This window comes from Aptenodytes patagonicus, chromosome 6 (genome assembly GCF_965638725.1).
Source record: "Aptenodytes patagonicus chromosome 6, bAptPat1.pri.cur, whole genome shotgun sequence".
In the NCBI taxonomy this organism is placed as follows: domain Eukaryota; kingdom Metazoa; phylum Chordata; class Aves; order Sphenisciformes; family Spheniscidae; genus Aptenodytes; species Aptenodytes patagonicus.
Genome location: NC_134954.1, coordinates 4,592,941 through 4,620,436, shown reverse-complemented (window position 1 = coordinate 4,620,436; position 27,496 = coordinate 4,592,941). Strand labels below are relative to the sequence as shown.

At 42.2% G+C, this 27,496-nt stretch overlaps 1 protein-coding gene across 5 annotated transcripts in view; it reads right to left on the bottom strand.

Annotated features, from left to right (window-relative positions):
* NYAP2 (neuronal tyrosine-phosphorylated phosphoinositide-3-kinase adaptor 2) overlaps window positions 1-27,496 on the bottom strand; it is a 149,255-nt gene that overhangs the window by 20,667 nt on the left and 101,092 nt on the right. For all 5 annotated transcript variants that reach the window (XM_076340897.1, XM_076340894.1, XM_076340895.1 and 2 more), the window contains 2 exons: window positions 17,293-17,505; window positions 8,428-8,531 (listed from right to left, as the gene is read on the bottom strand). In XM_076340897.1, coding sequence (XP_076197012.1) covers window positions 8,428-8,531; window positions 17,293-17,505 — 317 coding nt within the window. The remainder of the gene's footprint in view (window positions 1-8,427; window positions 8,532-17,292; window positions 17,506-27,496) is intronic.

Below are 27,496 nucleotides of genomic sequence, written 5' to 3'. Positions count from 1 at the left end.
ACTTTTGAAAATTAGAGGAAAAAAGAGGGACAGAGAAAGTCATACCAGAGTGGCAATTAGCACAATAGTTAGCATTCCTTTTGAATAGGAATTCGGGACTGCATCTCCCCTGAGATCTTTAACCAGCAGTCCAGGGGGATCCTTTTTTCCCTTTGGCCCAACGAGCAAGTACAACAGAAGTTGGTTCTTTCATTGCAAATCCTTCTGCATTACTAGAACCACAAAAGCAGAATCCCTAGAGTTTCATGCTAGTTTCAGACTGTGATTCATCAAGGAGTGCATCTAGCAAAGATTTACAGTACTGCGCGGTGACACGGGTTTATGCTGCGTAGCAGATACGAATTTTCTTACTAGCACGCTTTTTTTTTTGGTATTCAAACCGGATGAAAGAGTACTTCAGTCTACGGAGTTCTCCATCGACCTGCAATGACTGTATTTCTTTCATATAACGGAAGATAAAAAAAGACTGCTGTGATCAGATACGGAGCAGCGGATCTTGATTTGTAGGCGCTCATTTTTCAGCAGCAGAATTCATTAAATGCAGCAGCCAGGAACCCAGCCCTGCTACGATGCCCGACAACTGCAGGATGTTTACTGACTGCTTTGAACTCTTGTACACTATTGCTGGGGAAAATGGCAACTTTAAGCTGAGAATAATAGAAGAGCACAGATGCTTTGTTTATGCTCACAGAGTAGCACAGAGCCCATGCGCTTTCAGATGCACATTTGCCAGCTAAAGCGTGATAATGTCAATTCATTGGGGAAGTACGTTGTCTAGGTGCCTTCAAAAATAATTATAGCCATAATAGTGACAATTTACCCTTCTTGCATTCATTAATTACAGGGCGAACACAACGCTTGCAAGGCATACAAGGACTATAATATGCTTTGTATACACAACTAAGGCTAGAGACGTTAAGAGCTAGGCTTGTGATATTTAGTTGACCCGGTACAGAGTTATCCGTGAACTTAGGCATGAGACAAATACTGAGCTGCATTGCTGAAGAGTTCTCTGTACTTGTCAAAATTCAAGTCCAAATTATTTCTCTAAAGTTTTGTACGTTTCTTACAGTGAGCTTATACTGCGCTTAAACTACAGGGTATCGCTCTAAGAACGCATGTGGAGAGCAGCTAAATGTATATCTCAGCTTTTTCTTTGTCGTATTTCCTTTCCATCATTCTTTTGTTTTGAAATGGAACAATTAGAATACGCATTTGGGATTTTTCAGCTAGAGTACAAAATTAAATAATAGTTGCCCTGAAGATAAGGTCTCACCTCAGTTTTAATGCCAGAATCTTTTTTCACGATAAAATGTGCATGTTTTGATTGCGTTTCGGTTAGCACCTAAATATTGAGTCATAACCAAAAACGTTATCTAAGCTGTGGCGTGGAAGAATTTGGGGTTTAACAGGTGGGGCTGGCGCAAGCCTCCTCCCTAACGCGGTGGAGCAAGGCCGCGTGTGGCGCTGGGATGGCAGCCAGCGAGAGCGCAGCCACCCTTCTGCGGGCATGCAAGTACCGGCAAGGAACAGGGCTTACAACCATTTCTGCACAAGGTTCTTGCCATTATTTGATGCCACGCTTACGATTCCAGCCAGCAGGGCAAAAAAAAAAACCCAACACATCGAAACCACTCTTCTTAAAATAACTAACTTATCTCCTAGAAAATCCGGGTGATGTTCCCATAGGATCTGAACAGGCTTTACCTTTCCCCAAGCCGTGCAGGGCTTTGTCACTGGCAGGGTCAAGCAGGAGCCCCCCCAAGCCGGGCAGAAGGGCAGCGCCCTCGCTGCCGGGGAAACCCTCCCGGCTCGGCCCGGCCCTCTCAGCGGGGAGCCGCTTCCCAAACAGCCCCAGCGCCGCCGCCGCCTCCCGCCGCACCTTGGGGAGCTGAGGAGCGGCGCGCCCCGCCGGCCTGCGCGGACACCCGCCGGCGGGGGGCGCGGACACCCGCCGGGGGGAACCGACACCCGCCGGGGGGGACCGACACCCACCGGGGGGGGCGCGGACACCCGCCGGGGGGGGGGGGGCGAATACCCGCCGGGAGGGGCGGACACCCGCTGAGGGGCGCGGACACCCGCTGAGGGGCGCGGACACCCGCTGAGGGGGGCGGACACCCGCCGGGGAGGCGCGGTGCGGCCGCCAGGCGGCGCCATGGGCTCGCCGAGCGGGGCCGGGCCGCGGGCGGGGCCTCGTGCCCAGCGCGGCTGGGCGCGGCGGGCGGGCGGTGTGGGCCTAGGCCCGGCCTCCCCCTCAAAGTAGGGAGGTAGGGAGGTAGCCCGCCCGCCCGCCCGCCCGCCCCCATGAAGCGGTACAAACCGCGGACAACCCCGGGTTTTCACGCAGAGCCGAGCCGCCCGAGGCGTCCCACCCGCTCCCCCCCCCCCCCCAGCACAGTCCCGCCGGCCTGTGGGGCAGCTGCCAGCCCGCCGACACCCACGGCGGGCACCCTGCTTCGCGTTCCCGGCTCTGGGAAAAATAAAGCGCTTCCTAATCCTTTTGGATTTTCCAAACTGTTCATTTTGAACAGTTGCTAAAGTGTATTTTTGTCCAGGACTTCTCCGGCACACACCCAAACAATAAAGAGGGTATTTTCTCATGTCCTTGCTGAACATAAAACTGTGTGCATTGTACCTCAGACCAACCGGAGATAAATATGACGACAAAACCCTTTCCAGTTGCATATTTAAAGTAGAAAACCTGCTTTCTACTTCCCTACCTATGTTAATGCATTAGAAAACTGTGCTGGAAAAATCCTGGTCTCTTGCTCTCGGGACTCCGCGAAGCTTGGATTTCCATTTCCTTAGAACAGCTCCCTTAGCGAGGTCAAACACCAAAAACGAGCCCTGCCCACCCACCCCAACACCACTTCAGGTTGCTGCTCTCCCCTGGGCACTGCTAGCGAGTCCGACTGCAAAGCCCGGCAGGAGGGAAGATGCCAAAAGCACGTCATTTCAAAGGTTAACTGCAGGTAGGACCCAGCCGTATCATCCATACAGCTTCTCCCTAACACTCAGCAGCCGTGGATTAAGTCTGAAAAAGTATAAATGTCTATTACCTAGCAATGGAAACTTTAACGACTGTTATCTGTTCAGCGGTAAACATCCAGGAGCCTCTAACACGCACAGAGCAGGAATGATCCCGGCTAGCTTTCCACAGCCGACAGAGGTGGTTAAATTAGGAGGATAAATTACCAGGTTATCCGAGGTAACAGACACGCAGCTCTGCGTGGTCACTGAGGGTTTAGCTAGGTGAATCCCCTCTGCAGGCGCCTCTCGTCATACAACCCGCGGGGAACCTGTATTCTGTCCCTGATTCAGACATCTCAGAGGTAGGATAGATCTCGGCTAAAGAGCACACTCGGTCCTTCTACGAGTCTGTTTTATTATTTAGCTACCAAAATACGAATTTAAGGAGCCAACCTGTATCTAAGATACATACTCAAAGAAACTATTGATGGATTCACTTCATTTGGTGTGAGACAACAATTACATGGTCAAGTCCATTCTGCAAATGGGAGGCCTTTCCCCTTTGCTATACTATATTCAGATAAATCATAAAATAAGTGAAAGCTCTCCTCAATTTTGGAAGGTAATGGTTAGTTTGTCCATCACGTGGGCCTTCTGTGTCATGTTCACTGATGGGGTCGTATGGGGGACGAAAAATGCCGTCTCAACTTGCTGGGGGCTCAGGCAGATACCAGGCAAGTAATGAACTGAGCTGCATTTTTTTGGAAAAAATAAGCCACAAAAAATTTCAGTGTTGATTCTGATATATTTTCTAGCTTTTTCTTCATTCCTTCAATGCAAGTCGAAACTCCTTAATCCATAGCTGTCCCTGTATCTTCATTCCCTCCTCTGAGTTATTCCTTCTAATCTCAGCATGGCTTCTGGATTTTACTTTGATCGTCACTGGAAAGTTTAAGTCTTCTTTCCTTGCTTAAATTGGAGCTAGATATCACTGCCTGGGCCTCCCCACAAGAAAACACCAGACCTTAAGAGGCATGCAAACCTTCAGAATTAAGACAGCATACCTTGAGAAGGGCAACAGTAAAGGACAGCGCTGTCTTCCCCCCGAAAAGCAGGTAACTAACAGGCAGCATGAAGAGAGGCTGCACATTTGCAGATAAGGTACAGAGTTTTGTGGAAATGTGTCTGAAAATAGGCTCTGCTTTGCAGAAAAGCTGAAATACCACATTGTAACTATCAGTTTTGTTTTCAAAGGGTGTATTGTCCTTCAGATCATGGATCTTCATTATAAACATGTACTGCTGTGCTGCTGTGCCGCTTAACACGTGATTTTCCAATAGCTGTCTACATCTTAATGGAAACAAAACATCACTTTGCAAAATTCATTTGCAGCAAAAAATCTAGAGATATTTATATTGGCTCCTTTTTCTTAAAATGGAAACCAGTGGTTTTTTGGTGTGCTGAAGACTGTTTCAGAGAAGCCTGGCAGTGACCCAGCGATGATTTTACGTACATTAAAAATAGGGATGCGAGATGCTCTGCTCTCCAGCAGAGGGACTTCCACAGTGCAGGTTGCTTGAAACGTTTTCTTTTGTGACAGACGTGCTCAGCGCACTTGTATCCTGTATGCGACAGGCATTTTTGAGTCCATCGATAGTGTCATCCTTTGTTACCCTGAGGTGAAGATGTGGAGAATGATAGGAGGGAGGGAAACACGCTGTATCGCAGTGATACCTGTGACTCCAAATCCTGCTTGCTTTACACAAGTGAACGATTTTGTTCACTCTGGGGGTCCCTTGATATGACTGAGCATTTACCACTGCAGGGTGAACACCGGACCATGCCTGCTACAGAAGTCTCAGGCACCAGCACAGAGGCTCCAGCAATATGGGTGATGAGTTATTTATTGGGGCATCTTTGGACCGTGTTTATTCTACTTTATCCACCTCACGTGGTGGTTAACTTCTACTGTTCTCTGTCCACTTGGATGGCTACAAACGACTGGTACTTGTTTTCATTTCCATATAAAGGCCAAACTCGTTGGACTTTCACTACTTCTAATTTTATTCAAATGTTTCTTATCTCTAAGATATAACTTACTGCACTTTCTAGAACATTTTCCCATTCCCTGTAAGCTCTCTGCTAACACCAGAGAACCTTTACAAGGCATTACATTCTGTGATATCTAAAACGCTTCTCTGCTACTTACACTCCTCTCTTTAGGATATTTATATTAAAATAGGTATTTAGGAAATATAGCTATATGCCACTTCTGTAGCTCAAATATATTCCATGCTTCTGCCATATTACAGTTCCAAGCTCTCCCCTTGACTTCCTCTGCTACTTCCTTAATTTCTTAAACTTTGTCCTTACACAATCAACAACTTCAGTTCCAAGATAAACTTATGTTTATCTTTCAGTTTAAATTGAGTCAATTCACGACTTCATCCAAGGTTACTTCCTGCAACCAGCTCTTTCAACATGCCCTCACCATTTAGCAGAACTAAGGACAGAATGGCATGCTCCCTATCTGGCTCAGCGTGTTGGTAACTGCTGGCTGCTGCTACACTACAGAATTTTAAAGTGTTCTCCATCAGAGACCAGCCACATAATTCATCTCTGCTTGTAAGCTCTTTCTTTTTATTTTTAAGTGATCGCTATAATGCTTACCATCAATACACCATAAATATGTTCCGTGAATATTAACTGGTTAATCCTTACAATTCCTACACCAATAAACAAACAAGAAAATAAGGCATAGGGGAGTTAAATGTCAATAGTTACATAATTAGCCAATATTTGATTGGAATTATAATTTAGGCTCCCTTAGATCAGACCTATTTTTAATTACTAAGCATCCTCACCACTTCCTTGAATGATTCTGTATTAAAAATGATGGGCCTTGAGAGCTCAGTTGCATACATGATTTTTTTCCCCAAGTTAAACATTTTGAAAAACATCAGTTTGGGATCCATGAAGATTTGAGAAAACCCATTAACAGTAATCTGCCCTTTCCCAGATCTTGTATCCCTGTATGAATGTTAGCTGCGCCCATCTCATCAACAAAGAGGTGGATAACAGGATGCGTCCTCTTCATCTTCTGGAAAGTCTAACTGCTGATTACGATGTGGTTAAGGAAACCAGTATCGATACAGTCAATAGCCACAGCGCACGACAATAAATACCCTGTATGCCACAATGTCAGATTCAGAATGGGCTAACAACCCAGCCATCTCCAAACACATTTCACCCGTCATAGATTATTTGCACATTAAAATAGAATAGGTGTATAAAGAACACAATCAAAGTAACGTTTGTATCTGCCACGGAGATAATAAGACTTCTGTCATTCCGCTGGAATCAGGGTCAAATCCACACCTTTAAAAAATTACGCCATCATAATAAATGACAACTTAATAGATGGACAGTAAGAGATTGACAGCTTGAAGGGAAGACTTACGGGGAGAGAAAGCTTTTACTAGTTTTTCTTGTTTTTCATGAAGCCATGTCCATACCATACATTATTCAATTAACAAGATCACCTTCTACAGTCACTTGAAAATTCCTCTTATCATCTTTGTTCCTTTCTTCTGTATGAAGTGAGGTGGATTTTTCCTCCACAGTTTCAGTGAACCCTGGCTGCAGCTTCTAAGAGGCTCATTATCTCTTCTATCACATCAGCTTCTGCTTTCAAGGCTTATTGTTTAGTTCTTAATATAAATTGAGAGACTAAAATCCCTTCAAAACACCCAAGGTGCCTTTGCCACTGAGTATCCGGCAAAGCATCATGTCTGCTGTAAGACCCATTTACTCAAAAATCATATACTACATGAACACTGGGACACTCGAAACCTTTGGAAGTACAATTACCCTGATTTCTTCCTTAGACAAAGGACCACGTGACGTGGTATTTAAATGGGCTGTCATTTTGGATCTCCATTATGGATTTGATTTTCTTATGTAAAATTTGCTTTAGAAATGTGCAAGGTTCCGTTAGGCACTGTGTCCAGCAGGGCTCAGAAGTAATACAATAGCATCAGTTTTGTAGGTTGAAGAATTTTAACCTGTGTGGCACTAGGCTGCCCAAATATAACCTTCCTAACAAGTAGTTGGCTGTCTGGATTGAGTACATCAACCGTACTCTTCTGGTCTCTACTTTGGTCAAGACCTTCTAGAAGCAACTCACCAAGCTACAAACAACTTAAAATACGCGATTACTGCAAAGCCATCCGCAGGGAGTTTTCCATGCAACTCTCACTGAAATTCAGTAGGATTATGGGGACTAATTCCCTGAAAGCCAATTGAAAATTCACCATCTAAATAAGGGTGTTTGTGTGTGTGCGTACATATATGTATGAGCACATATATACATATATGTTTATGTCTCTTTGTGCATGGGTATACCCACACACATACACAGTGATGTGTAGGCCCGTACACGTACACACAAGTGATAACAATACTGGAGTGCTTTGAGCTTGACAGAAGGCATTCACGTTATGTTTAAGTGAAACCTCTTCTCTCAATTGCTACTCTCAGCAGTTAGTTCTGTCAAACTAATAATACAGGTCTGCGCGGAAAAATGATACAATATCAGTATTAGCATATAAAATAAAGGTAAGTATAGGTTTCCCATGTCTTTATTTCTTTTCCATTTTCTCGCTGTTGGAGAAATTTGCCAAACCCAAACACTTTCATTTCTTTCTCAAGGGTCTATGTGGCATTTTTGTTTTCGATGAGGGGGAAAAAAAAAAGTATCTCTGTTGAAGATACAAGGAGATGTTACCCCTTTGATTTGGTTTTTGATTCCTAACAATATACAATAAATATAACTACAGTGGACTATTTAATAGTCCTGTAAGCATTACATGGCCCATAGCTGAAAAGAGTCTAGCTGCCTTAACTAAACAAAATAACTTGCTGTAAGAGCAGTTTTCAGGACAGTGATAAATCACAGTGTAATACAATCATGCATTAAGCTCAAAACAAATGTGAGACTGGCACAAATGTTAAAGTACAACTGGGCAGAAGTCAGGTATGTACAAGTCATTGACAAACATTGGTGCAAGTGCTTTAAACAAGACATTTAAAAGAAATTTACATAAAAACATAGATTAAATTTATCAAAGTTTGATAAATTTTAAAGACAGTAAAAAAGTACAGAAAACATGAAAAAATAAAAAAACCAGCCAATTGATACAGTACAGTTTTACTACATTTATATTACAGAACGAAGACAGAAAAGGATACAAGGAATTAAGAGCAAAGAATATTCTACTGGCTGTGGCCAGTGGAATTTCATTGCCAATGAGAGATGCGCACACACAGATGCACGCACAGAAAATAAAGACAAAAACCAAAAAAATCATTTACTGTAACAAATGACAGACACAGAGGTGAGAAACATTTGGCATGTTGCAGCACATGAAGTCATTCACGATTGGCTAACGATGGTACCTGGCTCGGCTGGAGATCACTGGCTTGCCTGAGCGGAGTAACGGATGGAGGAGGCACACCTGACGTGGACGCAGACCGACCTAATCTGCAACTTGCTTTAGGCTCTGCGAAGGAAGAGAGAAGAAGGTACACCAGTGAACAGGAGGTGGGTTACTGCCGCAGTAAACTGAAACGTGGTGGACCCCGGGATTCCCTTGAAACGGAGACTCCAGGCTTGGTTTCTGGTTAAAGTCTTGGGCATTTGGCTGAATCACGAACAGAAGTTGAGGTCAGAAGAAGGGGGATTCAGACAGAACCCACCCCATGTCCTGGCCTCTTTCCTCTCCTCTGGCATCTCTGAAGCTGAAGTATAGACCATAAAACAGCAGACAGACAGGAAGCATATAAAGGAAACCTTCTTGTTGCTCCCCCCCAGCGCCTTTTTCTACTCCTCATAAAATACAGCGGTGATTAAGGGAGTTACAGCAGCTTCTGGTTTCATCTCTCCATCCCAGAGCTGAGGGAGATGGTAGCCCAAAGACTGATTGTGCTGATGGAAAGCGTGAAATGCCAGAAAATGAAGAAGGGCGTGTATAAAAGTGGCGAGGGTACTGTCGCACTTGGGGATTTGGAATGACACCAAAAATACTTGGAAATCTGATGTTAATGGCAGTGAACTGAGAGACAGAAAGTAGGAAGGAGAGAAATCAGAACATCAACAGCAGCAAATTCTGAAGTCAGTTCCCCAGAATCAAGGCGATTACAGAAGTAGAGGTTGCCTTGAGAGAAAGCTCTATTTGAGAGAAGAACTGCGCAGAAATTACAGCGTTATTTCATTTTCCTTCTGCTGTTGTACATGGAGGCATTTCTCAGAAGGCTCCCCGTTGATTTCCAGCGCAGGTTACTACTGTTAACATACCGACATGAAGGTGACCATGCAGCTCAGGAGTCCTGGATGAAGGTTTTTGTGTCTGAGCACCAGTGTGCTACCCCGGTGTTCAGCACCCCACATCTGGTCTAGAAGAAACTATCTTTTCCTGAGAAAAAAGGTCTGCCTGTTTCTGCCCAAGAAAAATATTTGTCCCTACCTTTCCTGTTTATGGCTGAGGAAACATCTCTCAGCCCATGACTTTTGGCTCAGATGAATGTGTTCATTCTCCTCATGTTTTATAAGCCTTCCTCCCAACCCTGCACCTGTCTTTTCTATTTAGTGGGCAAACACTGAGACCATGGACATTTGCACTCAGCAGACACACTTTGTGCAGTAACAGACTCTTAATTTTAGCATTGATAGTACCGCTTTACCATGAATAACAAGTAACTATAATAATACCATGCCTCCTTACAACGGGTTGAAAGAATTCCTCCTATTCAATCTCATGTTTTCAAGAAGAGAGGAGGGACCTATGCCTTGTGCAATCCTGGTTTAGCAAGTTTGCCTTTGAAGCACACGTTTTCTCACATATCTTTTGCTTGTGTCTCTCCGAAATGTATTTTCTCGTGCCTCGTTTACACTGCTGCTTTGTCTGGGTTTGTTTTATACTAATAGCTCTATTCCCTTCGTGGATCTCTAGTATCATCACTAGCTACTGGCTGGGCCATTGTTTGAAAGGAACAAGATGTCCATCACCAGCACGTCCTTAAGGTCACTTGGCACACCCTGGAAACTTAGGGACAGCTGGCACATTACGCCACCTACCAGCAACATGCTGAAATGCGCTCTTCCAATCTCACTGATGCTTTTTCATTGTCACCTTAAATGCTTATTTTCCTCGGATGTTTCAGAATTCAATAGGGTATGGAGAAGAGCTATCCACTTAAGCTGGAGCACTTAGACCAATGAAAGCATCTGTACGGGTGAATATTCATCAACTAAATATTAATAGGTTGGTTAACATCCAGCTGGCTGAGCAGCAAAAATATTTATGCTGTTCGACGAATGCATTATTCAATTCACTCATTCCTAGTTAGTCTGTAAACATACCACGAGTCAACACAGCAATAAGCATGCAGAAGGGAGCAGACCGATCTCCCCCATAACCTCACATTTTGTACATAATCTGTTGTTTTGCTTTTTTTTGGACTTGGGCAGTTATTCTGAAGGTTTGATTAGATTTGTTTTTGTTCTGATTTCACACTGCCTGCGTGCCAGATTTCTGACTGTTTCTTTCAGTAATATAGAGATAATAATGGATCTCATGTCTGTTCCCTCCTGGAATTTTGCTGGGGTTTCAGACAGGACAAGAATTGGGGTGGTTTTGGTTGTTTTTCCCTACTGCTAAATAGAGACTGTTTTTGCTGTGACAAGCAGAGTCAGACACCCAGCATGTAAAAAACTCCAAGGCACTGTCTGCCATTGCTTCTGAATTGTTTTCTTTGCTTTGGGAAAGCAGAGAGAAGTGTCATAATTTCCAATTTGGATATATGTGCAACAACAAGAGATTACCATTTCCTTGCCAAAGAGACTCCTTTCATCTGGCATCAAAGAAATAAAACCTATCACACAGAGATGAAGTATTAGTTCCTTTATCTCCCTGTAATATATGTTACAGTATTAAGGAAACTATTGCAATTTCCATAGTGATCCTCACCAAAAGAGGTTTCAGAGACGGCTCCATCTAGCTTTTTTTTCAAGTTCAGGAAGTTGGGTTATGCAGTGAAAGGGAAATGTTTTGTTGTTTTTTTTTTTTTTAATAGCCATTCCATGGGTCTCAGTGGGAATATTTTTAGACCAAATAAATACTCTATTCTACTGTAATTAGTGCTCTGAGTAACATCTTCACACTGCACACTACTGCGGGGAAAAAAATATCCATAAATGGTCTGTTGCATAAGTGATGCCCAACTCACTGCTCTGTATTCTGCAGCCTGTTATTTTTCAGCTGTGGACGGCTTATTCACTGTACTGAGGCTGAGTGGATTTTGATCACCTCAAAATAATAATGATCACCTCAAATAATAACTTCTGCTTTGGGCTATCTAAAAAGTAGTAAGAGGTCTTATTGCATAATTATGTCCGCCGTCCAGTGACTTTCAGTATCTTTACCTCTTGCTTTTGAGGTCTTAAATGCTCATTTCAGCTTGTCTGCAAGGCCTGCGTGTTGATACCGATTCCGGTTCTGGAATGAAAATGGGTTTTCCTATTTACTGCTGAGAATCTCAAAGGAAGAACAACTTCTGCCAGCAAATCTCAGGGACAGCTTCTAGTGTTTCATTCATGTTTATCTCATGTGGACGAGATTAAGACAGCTCAGTATTAACATCTGAAATGAGTAGTCTTGAGACTTCTTGAGAAGTCCCCTTTGTGACAGTGATGCATGGTGTGGAGCAGAGTTTTATCAGCCAGCCTGATAAGCACATAGGGAAGGCTCTGTAGATATCTGTCCTCTGAGGAGGACCCATTTGCTCAGGGCCCATGATAACGCAAGCTAAAATACATCTAGCTCCACACTGATAAAGTTAGCATGGCACCCCATCTCTGCACTGTGCTTCACTTCACTGTGCGGGTGGATCCTCTGGTTCTAAATCAAACCTGCCTGAAAGAGGGTTCCAGAGACTCCGCTCCGAACACGGGACCCTCTCTGCATCCACGGCTAGGGGCCTTTTGACACTGCTGTAAGCCACCCAAATGCTGACAAAGGCTAACAGCCTACTGCCAAGCTAGGGAACTCACAGGCATATGTCTAAGTGCTTTACTGGACTGGGGCCAGGGGATGCAGTGCTCTTGAGTAGCCATTAGAGACGCCCGTTGGCAATCGATGGGCAGCATGAGGTTTGAATTCAGCAGATTGTTCGGGGGAGCTAGAGAGCTGCATAACATATTTAGTTACGTTACGCACAAAAATGTTCATAAGATTCAGTTGCTATATTTAACTGGTGAAACTTTGGTGGTATTATTTTGCACAGCTTCAGATGATGCATCCATCAACACCGTGCCATATTACGAAAAACGCACTGCTCGCTAAGCGCCTGAACCACCTCCAGGAGCCAGGTGCAGATGCAGTGTAATGCTGGTAGGGGATGGCGGGTCAGCTGTGTCTCAGTCCCCTGTTTTGTCACCCACAGCAGCCACAACACTCCCAAAAATGCTAGTGGTTGGGACCACAGCCACCTTAGCACGAAGTAAACCCACACACGTAGTCAGCTGCAATGGGACCAGCATTACCGGACTCTCAGGTTTAAGCTGAGTCCTGACAATGCCAGTAGGATTACACATGGACATAAGCAAGCAGGCAGCTCCGAAGGACAGCATTAAGGATAAGAATCTTAGGAGAGACTATCCAACACAGAAATAGAGGCTTTCCAATCACAAATAGGATTGCCTTAAAATTGCGTACTTAATTATGTATTTAAGCACTCACATAAATGACCTGTTTTCCAAAAGTGCAAGTGCTGTCATCGTAACTAAAGATGTAGAGGCTTGGCTGGTAGCATTTGGGGCAGGGGGTGTTGTTGGATTTTCCTCAATAAAGCAGAGTGCTGAAATGCGACAAGTTTTTATGGAAATATTTTTGATCAGTTTTATACCAATGTGCTATAGTTTTCTATATTCTCCAGAAATACAACAGCTCTGCATGATTTTTATTTCTGGATCTTAATGGGAAGAGTTATTTTATTCATCCAAGGAAGCCTTCATTCTGCCTATCCTAATCTTAATTCAAAAAAATACTCTGGCTGTCACTTACATTGGAGAAGCTTCTTATCCTGTCACAGTCTCTTCTTTGCACATGAAAAGAGAAATATTGCTTATTTGCTACAGCTGCCAAGAAGCACGTTTTGAATTAAACAAGGCGATGTGACAGGCTGAGAGTAATCACATGCAAAAAAGAAAAAAAAAAAAGAAGAAAAAGAAAACATGCATACTGGAAAAACGAATCACACCTATTATCATCATACTGGCCTGGCCATGTTGGTCTCCTACAAAGAGATGAGTAAGCTGAAACATAACTTGAAATTATGAAACCTTAAGGTGGAATAAACTATATAGTATTCTGTCACTTAAAAAAAAGTATTTAGGACTTCACCTGCAGAAGCCACTTAGTGCTGAAATAGCACAGCAGCGTGTCAAACTGAACTGTTTTCACAAAGGGAGCACTGAACCTGTTGGACTCAGTGTTACTAGATATGCATAGGTCAAAAGCTTAGCAGGACTCAAAACCAACTCAGGTAATGAGAAAACCCATGTCTGTACTAGATGGGGTATGCTTTAAATTAAGATTTGTTCCGAACTGTCTATGTTCTCAGGTCTATGTCAATGACTGAGGCAATGAGGTAAGGAATTATCATGTCCTACTGGCAGTGTTTTTTCCTTAAAATTTCTTGCTATTTTTCTCTGAAGCTTCTGGCACGGGCTACTGTCAGTCTTGGGGCTCTGGATCAAAAGGACAATTGTGCATTGTTCCAAATAGCTGTAACGCCACTGCTGCAGAGAGCAACGTGCACTTCTACAGTCAGGCTCTGTGACTGCGTGATCCTACACCCTGAAGATCACACACCCGGCTCGTGGTGCACCGGCTTGATGCCCTCAGTGTACAGCTCCCAGTACCACGCATTTTACTTTAGGTAGCAGGCGCTGCTAGGGGAGAGCTTGTGTGAGAAGAACATGGATGACCAGTGTAGGCAAGGTCTGGAAGCATCGCATCCTGGGCTGGACCTCGTTGGGCAGGCTGCCCAGTAACATATACCTCCAGCATTAAGTTGCCTTCACTTCGAGAATCCTTGAGGATTTGGTAGCACAGTGATACTCTGATATTGCCTGTGAGGAGAAAATTTAGGGGTTGGTGGGAGTACTCAGTCGTCTTTGAGTGAAGCAGCCCTAGCTAGCATGAATTGGTACTCTGCCAGTACTCCCTTCTTGTACCAATGAATGCGTCCTGCAACTTGGGCTTCGCAGGCATTGCTCCATTCCCAAAGAGCTTGAACTTAACTATTCATTACTTTTGCAAATCCACAATGCTAGCCAGTAACTCCAACGAAGGGTGGGCATTTGCTCCCTTCCTGATTATCTACAATGTGTTCAGCTAGAATACTAATGGGCTGGCTGAGCGACAAGCTGATGGTGATTCAAAAACAGGACACAACAACAGAGTAGAGTATCTGAGATTTAAAAGGCAGTGCAGTGCCTGTCTCTAGCAGCAGGTGGCAATGCAAAATGCTTCATGGTTGCAGTTAGGAAAAAAGCAGCAACATTCCAGAAAATACTCTTCAAAGCTCCTGGAGTGAAGTTATCACAGCCTTCCGTTTCACAGATCTCGTTTGGCTGTTCACTACAATTGCCCTGACTTTCCTAAATGCCAGCATGCCCCCAAACCACTTACACTGCTTTCCATAAGAAACGATAGGATGGCGAGAAACAGAAAGTGGCCTTGACAAATTATGTGACAGATGAGAGAACAATCAGGCGTTACAGACAGTGATACCCACACGCACCTGACAGGCCAGGCTCATTTGAACAAAATGACCAGAAAGCTCAAGCTGCTGTTTGGAGATGGCTCATTCCCCCTCTGATCTTACTAGCAGGTGCAGAGATGGGGAGAACCCACACAAAAATCAGTACTCTCACTCAGGTATCTGCTCAGATCACTCCAGTTCCTAGTTAATCTGTGCCTCAGCAGAGCTGCCTGTTGAGCACACATGAGAAGTCCTTTCACATCCTTTCTGTTTTACAGCAGAGTAGTTCAACCCCATTCTCTTTAAATTGTTCCAGCACTGCCCTAATAAATGCCTGTACCAGAGTGAACGAGGAGGTAGGCAGCAAACTGTGGTGTTTCAAGGACGTGTCCCCACAAAAAAAAGCAGCCTTTTTTCTCTTATCTATGATGTTGGAAAGAGAGCAACAGCAACGATGACTGTACTGGGGACTGCCCTGCTTTTATTCGGTCCTGTGGTAAATCTAAGTTGTAAATTCCTAGCACAGAATTACTTTATCTCCTTGACTCCAGAAAGCATTTGTATCCATACAGATGTATTAAATCTCTCTTCTTGTATTCTGTTACAGTTCTAATTTAATTGCAAAGAATGAACTGTTACAGTTCATGTACAAGTTCATTGAGGAGAACTGTGTACAGCATTTTGAATGCAATGCCCCACCGATTAAAGGTAAAACATGTTGCTCAGGCAACAGCTAGAGACACAGGGGAAAAAATATTCATGGCAGATGAGAGGCAATATTCATCAAATGAAATGTCGTAAAAACTGCAGGGAAAGAAAAATCATAATCAGCTCTCAGATTTTAATCATAAAAAAGGAGTAAAAATTCAGCCAATAAAATATTTCCATAATTTTTCTTTGACAGTCCTAGCTATGTAAGACAAAATCACAGTTAACTAAATCAAGGCATGATTCAACAACTATTACAGTTTGCTGATGCCAAATGAAGATTGAGGCCAACATGTTTTGTCTGCTTTTGGAGATCAACCAACTCTTTAAAATAAAACTGATGCAGGAAGGTTGGACAGAAGTGCTATATTTTGCTAAGAACTTACTCTTCAATTTTCATTTCTCTTCCATTCTGCTCCGTACTGTCATCTCGCAGAACTGAAAAGGTTGGTACACACCTTTGGTCTAATTATCAGATGTCACGATACTTTGATGTGGTACCTTTAAACCCACCCTTTTACCTGCATTAGCACAGATGACGCTTTAATACATCGGGAACAGAATTTTTAACAAAGCTATGAGCTAATCTGGAAAATTCCTACCTACCAGGATGCTTTGTGAGAACAGACAAGTAAGCAAAAAGCAGTAGCACCCAAATAACGTGTGCTAGAGTTATGGGATTTGCAGAAAAGCCACTTTTGCTGCCTCAGGAAGGACTATTTGTGGGGTCTGTAGCAAGAAAACCTGGACCACACGATTGCTGCAAATGATACGTCACATCAGCAAAGCCTATTCAAGTTATATACTGAGTTTCAGGTGTCATTTCCAGCAACGCAGGGAAAATGTGAGTCCCGTTATCACACAGGGAAGCGATGCCGTGGGCGAGGGGCGAGCATCTCTGCTAGCTCGGCACTGTAAAGACTCATCCCTGCCACCAACCGCCCAGCAGATCTCTCGTGCAGGAATAATTTCCTTGTTTGAGTAGCTCATCCATGGTCTTATGCTTACTGAACATTGACCGTGAGGCTCCAGTACTATATATGCCAACTGTTTTTAAAGTGGGTATTTTTCACAATCCAACCAATAAGCAATGCAGTTACTCTTTTAAGAGAACAGTCAAATCTCAAAAAGTAACAATGCAGTGCTTATGCCAGAGCTATACATATCTGTTTATAGATGTCCGTTCATGTTACTGGTTTTGTTTGTCTTAGTCAATTTATAAACAAGGCTGCATTATTCTTCATGGTTTATAGCAATTCACTGTTTTATGTATATAAAACTTGATGAATGAAATGGATAGGTATGAACTTGAGACTTCTGAAATCCATAGTCGCTTTTCTAGAAATTTATGTACAAGCATAAAGCAAAGGCTGGCTGTGTCCACTCACTGTGCATATCAATAAGACAGCCTTGTTTCTGCACAGCGTGTTTTTGTTACTGTATGTGAGATCTGAATTTATGAACTTCTCTCTGACGTGCCATCCTGGGGGTGTCTTTGCCATAATGTCCCTTTTCAACGTCAAGTGACATTCCTTATTTCTTTTAAAATAGATGAACGGCATGTTTACGTGCTTCTATTACCTGCCCACGTCCCAACCCTGTTCCAGCACAGAGCACAAGCAGACAGCACAATGCTCATCAGTGCAGCAGTCAATGGGCAGGGCAGATTGTAGAAGATATTTGGAAGTCTAAAGAATCCGGATGCTTACCTGCATCTGTGTATCTTTAGAGATCCTTCAGCTCACAAGGAGATTCATGAGATCTTCCCTGCTCTGCTACTTGACGTACCTGAGCTGTTGCTTCCAGCCAACATGGTTGGACTGACAGAGGATCTCCCCAGCCTGCTGGACACCACGGGCGGGCCTGGCGTTCCATCCCATTCCTGAGCTTTCCCTGGCTCCCTGGAGGAAGCTGTCCCATGATGGCCTCCCCTCTCTTTGTTTTCCAGCTTTGGTAGTGGTTCAGTGCTGTGACTTCTGATCTTCAGCTCATCTAGTGGTTCTACAAAATACACAAGTGCACATTTCATTATAGAGTGTCTGCTAATTACCCACATCATATAACAATCTTTTGCTCAATATTCCATATATACCAATCATAAATCTTTTAAGTGCAATTTATATCACGATTTTACCGTCTAGGCCTAAACCCTATAGTTTATGTAGGTTTCAATACACTTTTTAATTATTAAAACCGTACACAATGCAGCAGATGGATAAAATGTAACTTTTCTGTTACAACTTCTATATGCCAGGAAAATGGTATCCTACCAAATTATGCTTTTATTAACAATTTATGGAAATACTTGAATTCTTGTCAGCTGTCATTTCAATGGGAACAAGTTCTTCTTCAGGCACTTTCTAAGGATGCTCTCTCCTAAGGCAATATTGTGCAAGCAACATATCTGTACTCCTCATAAGCTCTAATGAAAAGTACGCAATCCACAAAACTGTCCAGTGTTAATATTTTGGGTGTGCCCAGCACCATAACCTAGGGAATAAAATTTCACTTGGTTGGAAAATCCTTGGAGTCAGAAAAAGACTTTCTGTTTGCAACACCATGAGTCAATATAAGGAGGAGAAATTCAAAAAACAATTGAATGATTTTTCAAGTGAAGCAGTGATGTCTGCTGTCTTCATGGCTGGTGATTTTCTGTTCTTTTCTCGAGACCCTCATTTCTTTTCTTGCAGGTTGAGCAATGCATGGAGAAACAATTCATTCCTCATCTTTTCCATCTGTAGCTCTGAAAAATTCACACAAAAAACTAGATACAGAAGAAACATTAGATTGCTTTTAGTTGTAATAGCTAATTACTGTGCTAGTCAGTTATTCAAAGCTTGCTGAACTGTTTGCCTCCTTTTAGCAAAAAAAAAAAAAAATATCCCTCTCAGTTTGGAATTTTATACCTCATATTTAAGTCCAAAGACATCCTTACGTGATACTCTCGGTTCTAGTCACACAGGTTTATAAATCAAACCCCTGATGCACCTTAATTTCTGTATGTATCTACAGTCTTAGAATGCACACTTGATAGAGATGGACGATCTTCCCTTGAGCCCTGTCTCAAAATCTTTTTGTGGCTACAAGGGGCATTACGAGATTTGGGAGAGGCAAGCAAAGGGAAAACGCCAGGAGCCATTCGCAGGCAGGAGATGACAACAGCTCCCCAGGGGACCCATATGTGGAACGGCAGTGGCCTGGCTGTGCAGGACTGCCAGAGATGCACCAGCAAAATTGTCTCAGCAGCCGCTTCCTCTCCCAATTATCCCCATGGCCAGGAACTGGGACTATCCAACAGGAATTGCCACTCAGATGATACAGTCCCAGAAAAAGAACCACATTCAAACCGCTTTAATTTGTCTGTGGCTCAAAAACCCCCACACTGTTTACCCTTGCCACAGCAAACGGTGGAAGATGCAATATTAGGTTTCTATATGGTATGGCAGAGACCCCACCTATGCACAACAGTAACAAAATCTCATGTTGTTTTGAGTTCTTTGACATTCCAGTCTGCAGATGAACTTGATGAGCAACAACACAGTCAGCCTGAAGTTTCCTCAGTGAAATGTCATATAAGAAATGTGTAAAAATACCTAACTGGACGTGCAGCGCAATATGTAATCATTAGTGTATTTCATGAATCACTATCAGTTAATAGTAAAAATTAACGTTAAGGATATCATACCACAACCTTCAAGATTTTTTTTTTTAATTACTCACAGTAGCAACACTCCATGAGAAAATGATAAAACGACCCCAGTTTAGCAAGTCTCATAAATAGGATTCAGTGACATTTTATGTGACAAAGACCTTCAAAAATCAAACCTCTGCCTTGAACTTTTAGGTCACTTACCTACTTTAATGTATGCAAAAAGACACTGAAATGAAAATCCAAACTGTTTGTTTTTCCTGGTTGGTAACCCCAGCAGGGTACAGGGTTGAATAACAGTCTGTATCAATATAACATGACATCTGCCTTTCAGGGACCTTTGCTACGAAATGTCTGTAACACAGCTCTGTCTGTGGCTGCGTAGAGAGACTTGCTAATACAAAGAGCCGTGCAAAGAGGTTTAGAGCCCAAATTATAACTAGATTTGAACTGTTTCAGTTACCAACAAAAATGCTCCTGTATTTTTTCTGAGTGTTGATCTATAAAAAATAATGATGTACTTTTTCACATAACAGATACATGCCATCACATCTGATTTTTTTATAACAACAATTCAATAACCAATAACATTCACTTCTTTAAGATACTACTTATCTGGGAAAAGGAAAGATACGAACAAAGTTTCAAAATTCTTTGGAAATGCAATTCCCACCAATACAGGATGCTGTCTAGATTGCAGCTCTTCCTTCCCAGCAAAATGAAGAGAAAGCCAAAAGAATAGAATACGCTTTTAAAAAGTCAGCATCTGGCCCTGCAAGCGCCCCACCAACTTAATGCATCATTCAATCGATTTAATTTACTACGTCATTCAGCTGCTACTGGAAATGCTGTGATTACCTTAGCGAAAACCTTCTCTGCGCGTGCCTCATTGACACTACTTGAACACCACCCCTTGAAATTTCACACGCTCATGCAGTCAGCCCTCAGCTGCAGTGGAAACACTCCGGTTGAGTGTGGAGCTAAGGATTTATCCACTTCAGTTTACTTAACAGAGAAGCATTTGTACTTGTTGCCTGATAAAAATGATTTGTGCGTTCTTAGTTTTACTATCAGCTGAATCAAAGCACAGCAGTTCTCTGCAACCAGCTGGAAACTATGGAAATATTCAGACTAAATAAAGATTTGGCTTACAGTCTACTTCTTTATAAGGTGTAGAAAATCAGTTTTCGGCTGGCTGTCTAGACTTCATAAATTTACATTCCGCTATCCTTTCTTGGAGATTTTCAGTTCTCAGTTTATCTGAAAAGTAATATATCCTAAAAATGAAAAGCACATTGAATCAGATTATAATGTCATGCAACCCATAACAGAGCCTGAATCATTATTATTTGGTGATCACTATCAGTAACATTGATAAACAGTCAGAAACACACGTCAGTGTTTTATATAGTTTTCTGTAATATTACTTTCCTGCTCACTTGCGAATACATAAAAAATGAAAAAAAAATTGAATGCCTCACTTTTGCTCAAATATTTTGGGGAGGATCTTAGAATAATTTCAGCTTCCTTAATAAATGTCAATGGGAATCATACTCAAATTCAATAAAAAAATATCACTGTGCTAGTTCTTGCTCGACTGAAAGCATACCTCAGTTCTAATGTGCCCGTGACAGCTCCAGAAACGCAGAACGCTCCCCTCCCAGGTCACAGCACATTACTGGGACCTTTTGTTGACTGTCCCAGTCACTTGGATGTTTTGATACTGTCAGCTACTCCCTGCTGCAAATGCAGCTCCACGGAGCAAGCTCAGTGGCGCAAATTATTCTGTCTCATAAAAGCACGTTCATTGCTCCACGTTTTCGCTCCTGCAGTCAGGCACGAGGCATTGGCAGAAAGCAGAACCAGCGCGTAGCTGCCGGCTATGGTTACCTATGGGGTGGTGACCTTATCATCGACTGAAAATCAAACCAGTGTATTTTAAACAGGGCAACCCTTTATAAGAGCTACAGCAGGATTTAAATGGCCGCTTTATCCGCATTGATCCCATACTGAAAACATGAACTCTAACCAGTCATACATATATTCTGCTGAAAGGTAACAGTAGCTGCTGCACAGCTTTTTTTTTTTATTATTTATTCGGGAAGTGCAGAAACACAGATGGGATCTAAGTTACCTCATGCTGTTAAAAACCTTAATTTGGAGTTAGGAGATATTGAAGCTCAGTGTTATGCTGGGAGCTCACTCAATCATATGATGGCCACAGGCAAATCTTTTCACAGTCAAGTGCTGTATTTTGAAAGCTGAAGTTATTATGGAAAGCATCTTTATTGTTCAATAATTCGTAAGCCAAAATAGTACATACAAATATAAATTTCAAGAAATAATTCACTGCTTCAAATATTTATGGATACAGTTGGTTGAACTGCCATAAAGGCATTCAAATGTTTCAAGCACTTCCAGGTGTCATTGTATTTCAATATTCAAAGATACGCATTTTTCTTATTTATTTCACCTGAATCTCAGGCTTTTACATTTCGAGAACACGATGGTGGCTAAAATCTCTTAGAGAGAACATATTTTACAAATATGTACATGTACAACTTCCCCTCTATGGAAGGTCCCCTAATAGCTGCGCACGAGGCAAGGCTGGCACGTGACCTGTGGTACTGGAAAACTCATAAATGCTAAAGAAAGCGAGAAACAAACGGAGTCAGTCAGTTGTAACTTGGACCAAAGCAAACTGAAAAATATAGCTATGGAAAACATCTTACTTGAAAAGCTATCGTTCAAATGAATATATACTCTGTGGCCGGTCTACCCCTCTGCTCTTAAGCACAAATTAATTTCAGGTCCTGGTGGCTTCTTAGTGTAATGCTAAGTGATAAACAGCAGAACCTTTGGGGGGGGGTTTGGGGGAAGGAAAAAAAGCAGTTGTCTTAAGGAACTTAAAATGAGGGTTGCTCTGCCATCTCTCTCAGCTGTGAGCTGAAATGTATAAGCTAATCATCCACGCATTATTCACTTTTTTTCCTGTGTGTTTGTTATAAACCTAAATAAATAATCATAGAATCGTTTAGGTTGGAAAAGACCTTTAAGATCATCAAGTCCAACCGTTAACCTAGCACTGCCAATGCATCACTCTAGGCAGAACCCGCATGCTGTGGGAAGTCAATGGTACTACTCACAGGGTCTAAAATTCAGCATATGCATACAGGTGTAAAGCAAAGTAAGTCGCTTGGGATGGGGTTTAGATGTGAATCAGAACTCCTGATCTCCTCCAGCCCCGACACGTCGGACCTCACCTCGTACGGCCGCAAGGCTGGCATGGACCTGGCCAAGGGAGCAGGAGCGCAGAGCATCCCCAAGGGCACACCTGGCCATCAGGAGGGGCGGAGACGCGGGATTAGACTGCAGCCAGCACGTGTGGGTGATGATCAGAGCTACCAGAGACACGTCCCAGGCTTCAACTCCTACCTTCGTACCTGGGGCAGAGCTGCCGAGCTGGCAGCAGCCCTGCTCAGTGAGCCATATCTAACCCAAGGTCCTGACCCGGGGAAAGGCCAGGTGCAGCTCCACCGGTGTCCCACGTAACACTGCCAGCATGACAGCAGCATGCGCCCATCCGCTACAGACTGACCACTTCCACGGACATCGGATGTAGAGCAACACTAAGCCCTTGAGGGAACCCCACAGTTTCTTCTTTCTGCACACCAGGGATTTTTATTTACCTTTATTACATATTTAAAAATTAGAGCTGCCTTTTAATGGCTTTCTTGATGTGTGGTGGTTTTTCTGATCTGCACAGCTGTAAATTTATCCCAACCTCTTCCAAAGAAAACTAATAGGCTATTAATACCACATGCGAGAAACATGGATAATGCTCAGTGCTTAAGCCATGTTTCCCAAAAAATAGGAGTATATTACACTGTCAGTGAAAGCCATTTCCTCACCTTTATCAGCTATGGTGGTTTGTCTGTTCTGACTTCATCTGCTTGCTAATTAAGCAGAAGTTTGCTTTGCGTATCAATTTTTAATACCCCTTTTTTACAGTTAAGTGAGAGTTGCAGCAGCCAGCTTGTTCAATTAAAAGCAGCTCTGACCTAGTTCCATGCAAAATCAATAGAAAGCCTGAAAGAGTCTCACAAACCATCTAACATTTAAGGAGACATGGCTGAAATGCTTCTCGGTGTTCCCTGAGCACATGTTTCTGTGAGCAGCGTCGGGTTTGTTTTCTTTTGTTTTATATGATGAAATCCAGTGGAGACCACGTCTGCCTGCTACAGACCTGCAAAGATCAGCTCTGCCTGCTACAGACAGCAAAGGGAGGGGAAGGAGGGATTGCTGAAGAAATGCGTTTGGTTCATTTTCTGTGGCTATCCCAAAGCTGCTAAGTGGGCAATCCTGGCCAGGAAAACAAGATAGGAAAAGAAAAAGCCCACACTGCAATTAATTGAAGACTAACAAAAGAAGGGATAGATTTATATCAAAAGATGATCCAAAGCTTTACAATAAAAATATTTGATGAAAATTATGAGTGTTATAATCTGGTTGAATAGAATAGAATAGACTAGAATAGAACTCCTTTAAGGTTCAAGAAACTTCAGCTGGCATTATCAGTCACTTTAAAAATGAGATTTTAAAAATTCTGCATGGTAAGAAATACATTTAACATTGTTCGATGTCCTAGAGTAAGAGGAAAAATCCTCTTGTATATTCATGATTGACTGAAATACAGGAAAACCTGCTTTTAGTCTTACATAAGGAGAGCCAATTGATCCAAGATGATTATATTTTGGCATATATTATAGAAGTGATGACAATATAATACATCCTGTTTCCAACAGGGCCGTCACTATTTCGTAATGATTTCTTCCGATACCGCGCTTGGTCTTTCACGTGTGCCTATTCTGCTGGAGATCACCTCACAGCCCAATCCTTGGACTGAAAAGGCCACATCTGGAAGATACGCATTGTACAGATGTATTACCAAAGCAAATAGAAAGCAATGTCCTGGGACTCTCACCGTTAAATCAAACACCGTTCTTGGAAAGGATGTTCTTTTGGCACTCCAGTAATAGGTTTGCTATTTTCCTCGGACCAGTCACAATTGCATAATTAAGCAGAACACTTTATTCTCTGATGTTCACTGCATATTTTTCTTTTATATTCCTTTCAGAGCTGGTGAAGTTGGGAATTGGTGACTTGCGCTTAGGAGAACCTCAACAGAAGCCTCTGTGTTCCCCAGTGCCTTCTTGGGCAAAAACCTAAGTACAGCAAGTCAAAGGGAATTCTGCCACTGGCTTCAACAGAGGAAGGGTTTTCCTTCCAGCAGTTATTATTTAGGGCTGGCCAGCTACGCTGATTCACATGAATGTATAGCATAGTTGATACTGGTGAGCTGCAAACATTTCTCTTACATAGTTTGTGCACCCAGATCTCTTGCACCAGATCTCCTCTACGTTCATTCTCTTATTGAGGTTCTTAAATATACAGACTTCATGTTTGGATGAGGAAACGATGGTTTGATGGGCACTGCACGTGTCCTAGCACAGTATGGCAAGAAATCAGAAGGCAAGGGTGAGCCAAAAAAGCTAAAATGTACAGACACTAAGAAAAATGTTTTTGTAGAAAGTTCATGACCTTAAGTTTCAAAGCTTCACTTCAAAAATATCAATCTTCCATAGAAGTGCTGACTATATTAAACTTGTCAACATTTTTTGGCCAAGTTTTCTGCTGAAAAACAGCCTTTGAACTATATCAGCAGTTTGAATGCAGGGTTTTTCCATTGTTTGACCACTTTCATTTCTTCTAAAGTATACGCCTTCATCCAGATTCAGTAGTAAATGAGAATCTGTTGTTAGTCAGAAAAATGCAGAGATAGTAATGGACACTGGTTGTGAAAACTGGGGACAGAAACCCTCACTCTCATATTTTCACATAAAAAAATCAATTAGAAAGTTGGAGTGAAAATAAATTCTTTCCTGGCTATTTTGTCTGTATTTTAACTACCTTTATGAATAACGTTTTTATTAATGCTTTTCCCTTTATTGACTCCATTAATGAATGAGAAAATTTGCCTTTCGTTATTAGAACAAGTGTCCCATTTGTACAGCTCTCCTTCTATCACAATACGTTACCAGTAAAAGGGAATCCTGACGTTGTCTTAACATTGAGAGCAAAATTCAGGTAGGGCCAGTCTTACAAAGCCAGGCACAAGCGTACGGGCTTTTCTATGCGGCCTCTGTGCCAAGCCTAGCTGGGTCAGGGTCCCAGGCACTATTTGCTCTGCAAGTTAACGCTCAAGGTTCCTCCCAATTACAGAATGAAACCCCTATGTCATCCTGTCTTTCTATGCCTTTTAACAGTCAATCATTTTAGGCCCTCCCCACTTTCTAATTAGAGGTTTCGTTTCGTGAACTGGTTTTATTCTTGCTAGCTAAGCAACTGCTAAGCTATGACAGCGCAGACTTCAGATCCTGAGGAAATAAGAATTGCAGATGGCCTTATACAGCTCCGGCCGATGCCTGTGCTTGTAAGACGTTACTATTACAGCTTTCACAAATGTGCAGAGCCGCTCGTGTGGCTGGCACAAGCGTCTCTGTATGTGTTACAGCACATATAAATTAAATATAAATTACACAAACATTGCCTGACCAGTAAAACAGCTATAGATTTCCTGGAAGAAGGTACTTTTTGAGTTATGAATTTAAGTCACACACAAAAATAAAGTAATTTCCATCTCCAGCAAAATTAAACGCGCAGCTTCTCTTTTTCAGATGAGTAGTTACAAGAACAATAGCTCTCCTTACTCATTCTTAAATGCCAGATAAAGTGCTAATTGCATGTTCCTGTTTTAACAAAAAAATAATTATTAGGGATGGATAATTCTGTTCAGAGGAGTAAAAGTAACCTGAACCTTCACATAAAATCAAATGTAAATGAACCTGATTTTTTAATATGCATTATTATCCTGACAATTACTTCCTCAATGTTCCTGTACTTCTCACCTTATCTATACCTAGCATGTTTGTACACCCCTACAGTTTCATGGTTCAATATTTGAATCAGTTACATGTATAACCCAAATAAAGCTATTTCTAACTCTGTGATTTCTCTTGTTACTGATAGACTCCTGGAAGGTCCAGAGAAAACTTAAGGAGAAGCATATCCACGTTTTCTCAGTTAAGAGCCTGAAACTTTTTATCAGAATATTATGGGTAGATTAGATAATACACTGACAAAAATGTGTAGCATATCATGCGGTCATCCACTATTTTTTCTTAGTCTTCATATTATTCACTGCTACATTCTGGATGCCTAAGTGCCTTGGTTTGCAGCGTGGTTTTGCAAGGAACAGCAGCCTCAGACAAGGAGAGGACCCCTCTTGCCATAATTTATAATGGGATCCCCTGAAGTATAGCCTATCTCATACCTCAAGGACCTTTGGATTGGGCCTTTAATGATGGGGTTTAAGAATTGAGCTCACTCTGCCAGGAATCAAATCAGACATGCCAGAAGAAGTATGTTTTTTAAAAATGGATATATAAACCACTTAGCCCAAGAAATTGTCAGTCTTTGTTACACAGATCAGTACGATAAAGGCATTTTAAGAAACATCAAGAGGAGAAATAGCAGTCAGAAGTATTGGAAGATTTTAGAACTGAGGGAGGAAACCTTGTTCTTTCCTTTATTCCCCCCAAAGTTCCCACTCTTAAAATGTTACTTCTCTTAAAATCACAGAGCTTCTACAGCTAGAGCTGTGTCACTGTAAGTACAGATAAGGCATTTAATTAAACTCCATCTCTTGTAAAGACGCAATGACAGCAGCTCAAGAGAGCATGAAACCCGGTTTCAGATCATAAGCCGGCATGCAAAAGACTTTCATTTAACAACAATCTCGAGCAGCTCCTCTGGCTATGATGTGGATATTCCAGTTTCTGGAAAAAAAGCAGATTTTTGTTTGCAAAACTGTTTTTTCACTCACGATGAATTTTGGGGAAACAGTTACGTTCTGCTCTCTTTGAACTTGCACAGTATTTCACCTTCCTAAAGCTCACAGTCCTTGGCTTCATGGTGGTGGTGTGGTCTGGGGGACTTTGGCTATTTTTCCTAAACAAAACCGTGATCTCCTTCCCTGTGACTTAGTTTAAGCAAACAGACTTAAGTGCTACCTCTATATACCTACCTGTGGAACATGTCAAATCTGGTTCCAAGTGCTTTATGAACATTGTGCTGCTTCTTAAAAATAAACACAATAAATGTCCTACTAACTGTCTCTAGTTTTAGGATTTAACAAACAAAAATGCACTTGAATCCTAATGCAAAGAAAATCTGATTCTTAACTTAGAAAAAAATGCAGTTTAGGGTCCAGTGCTGGCTTAT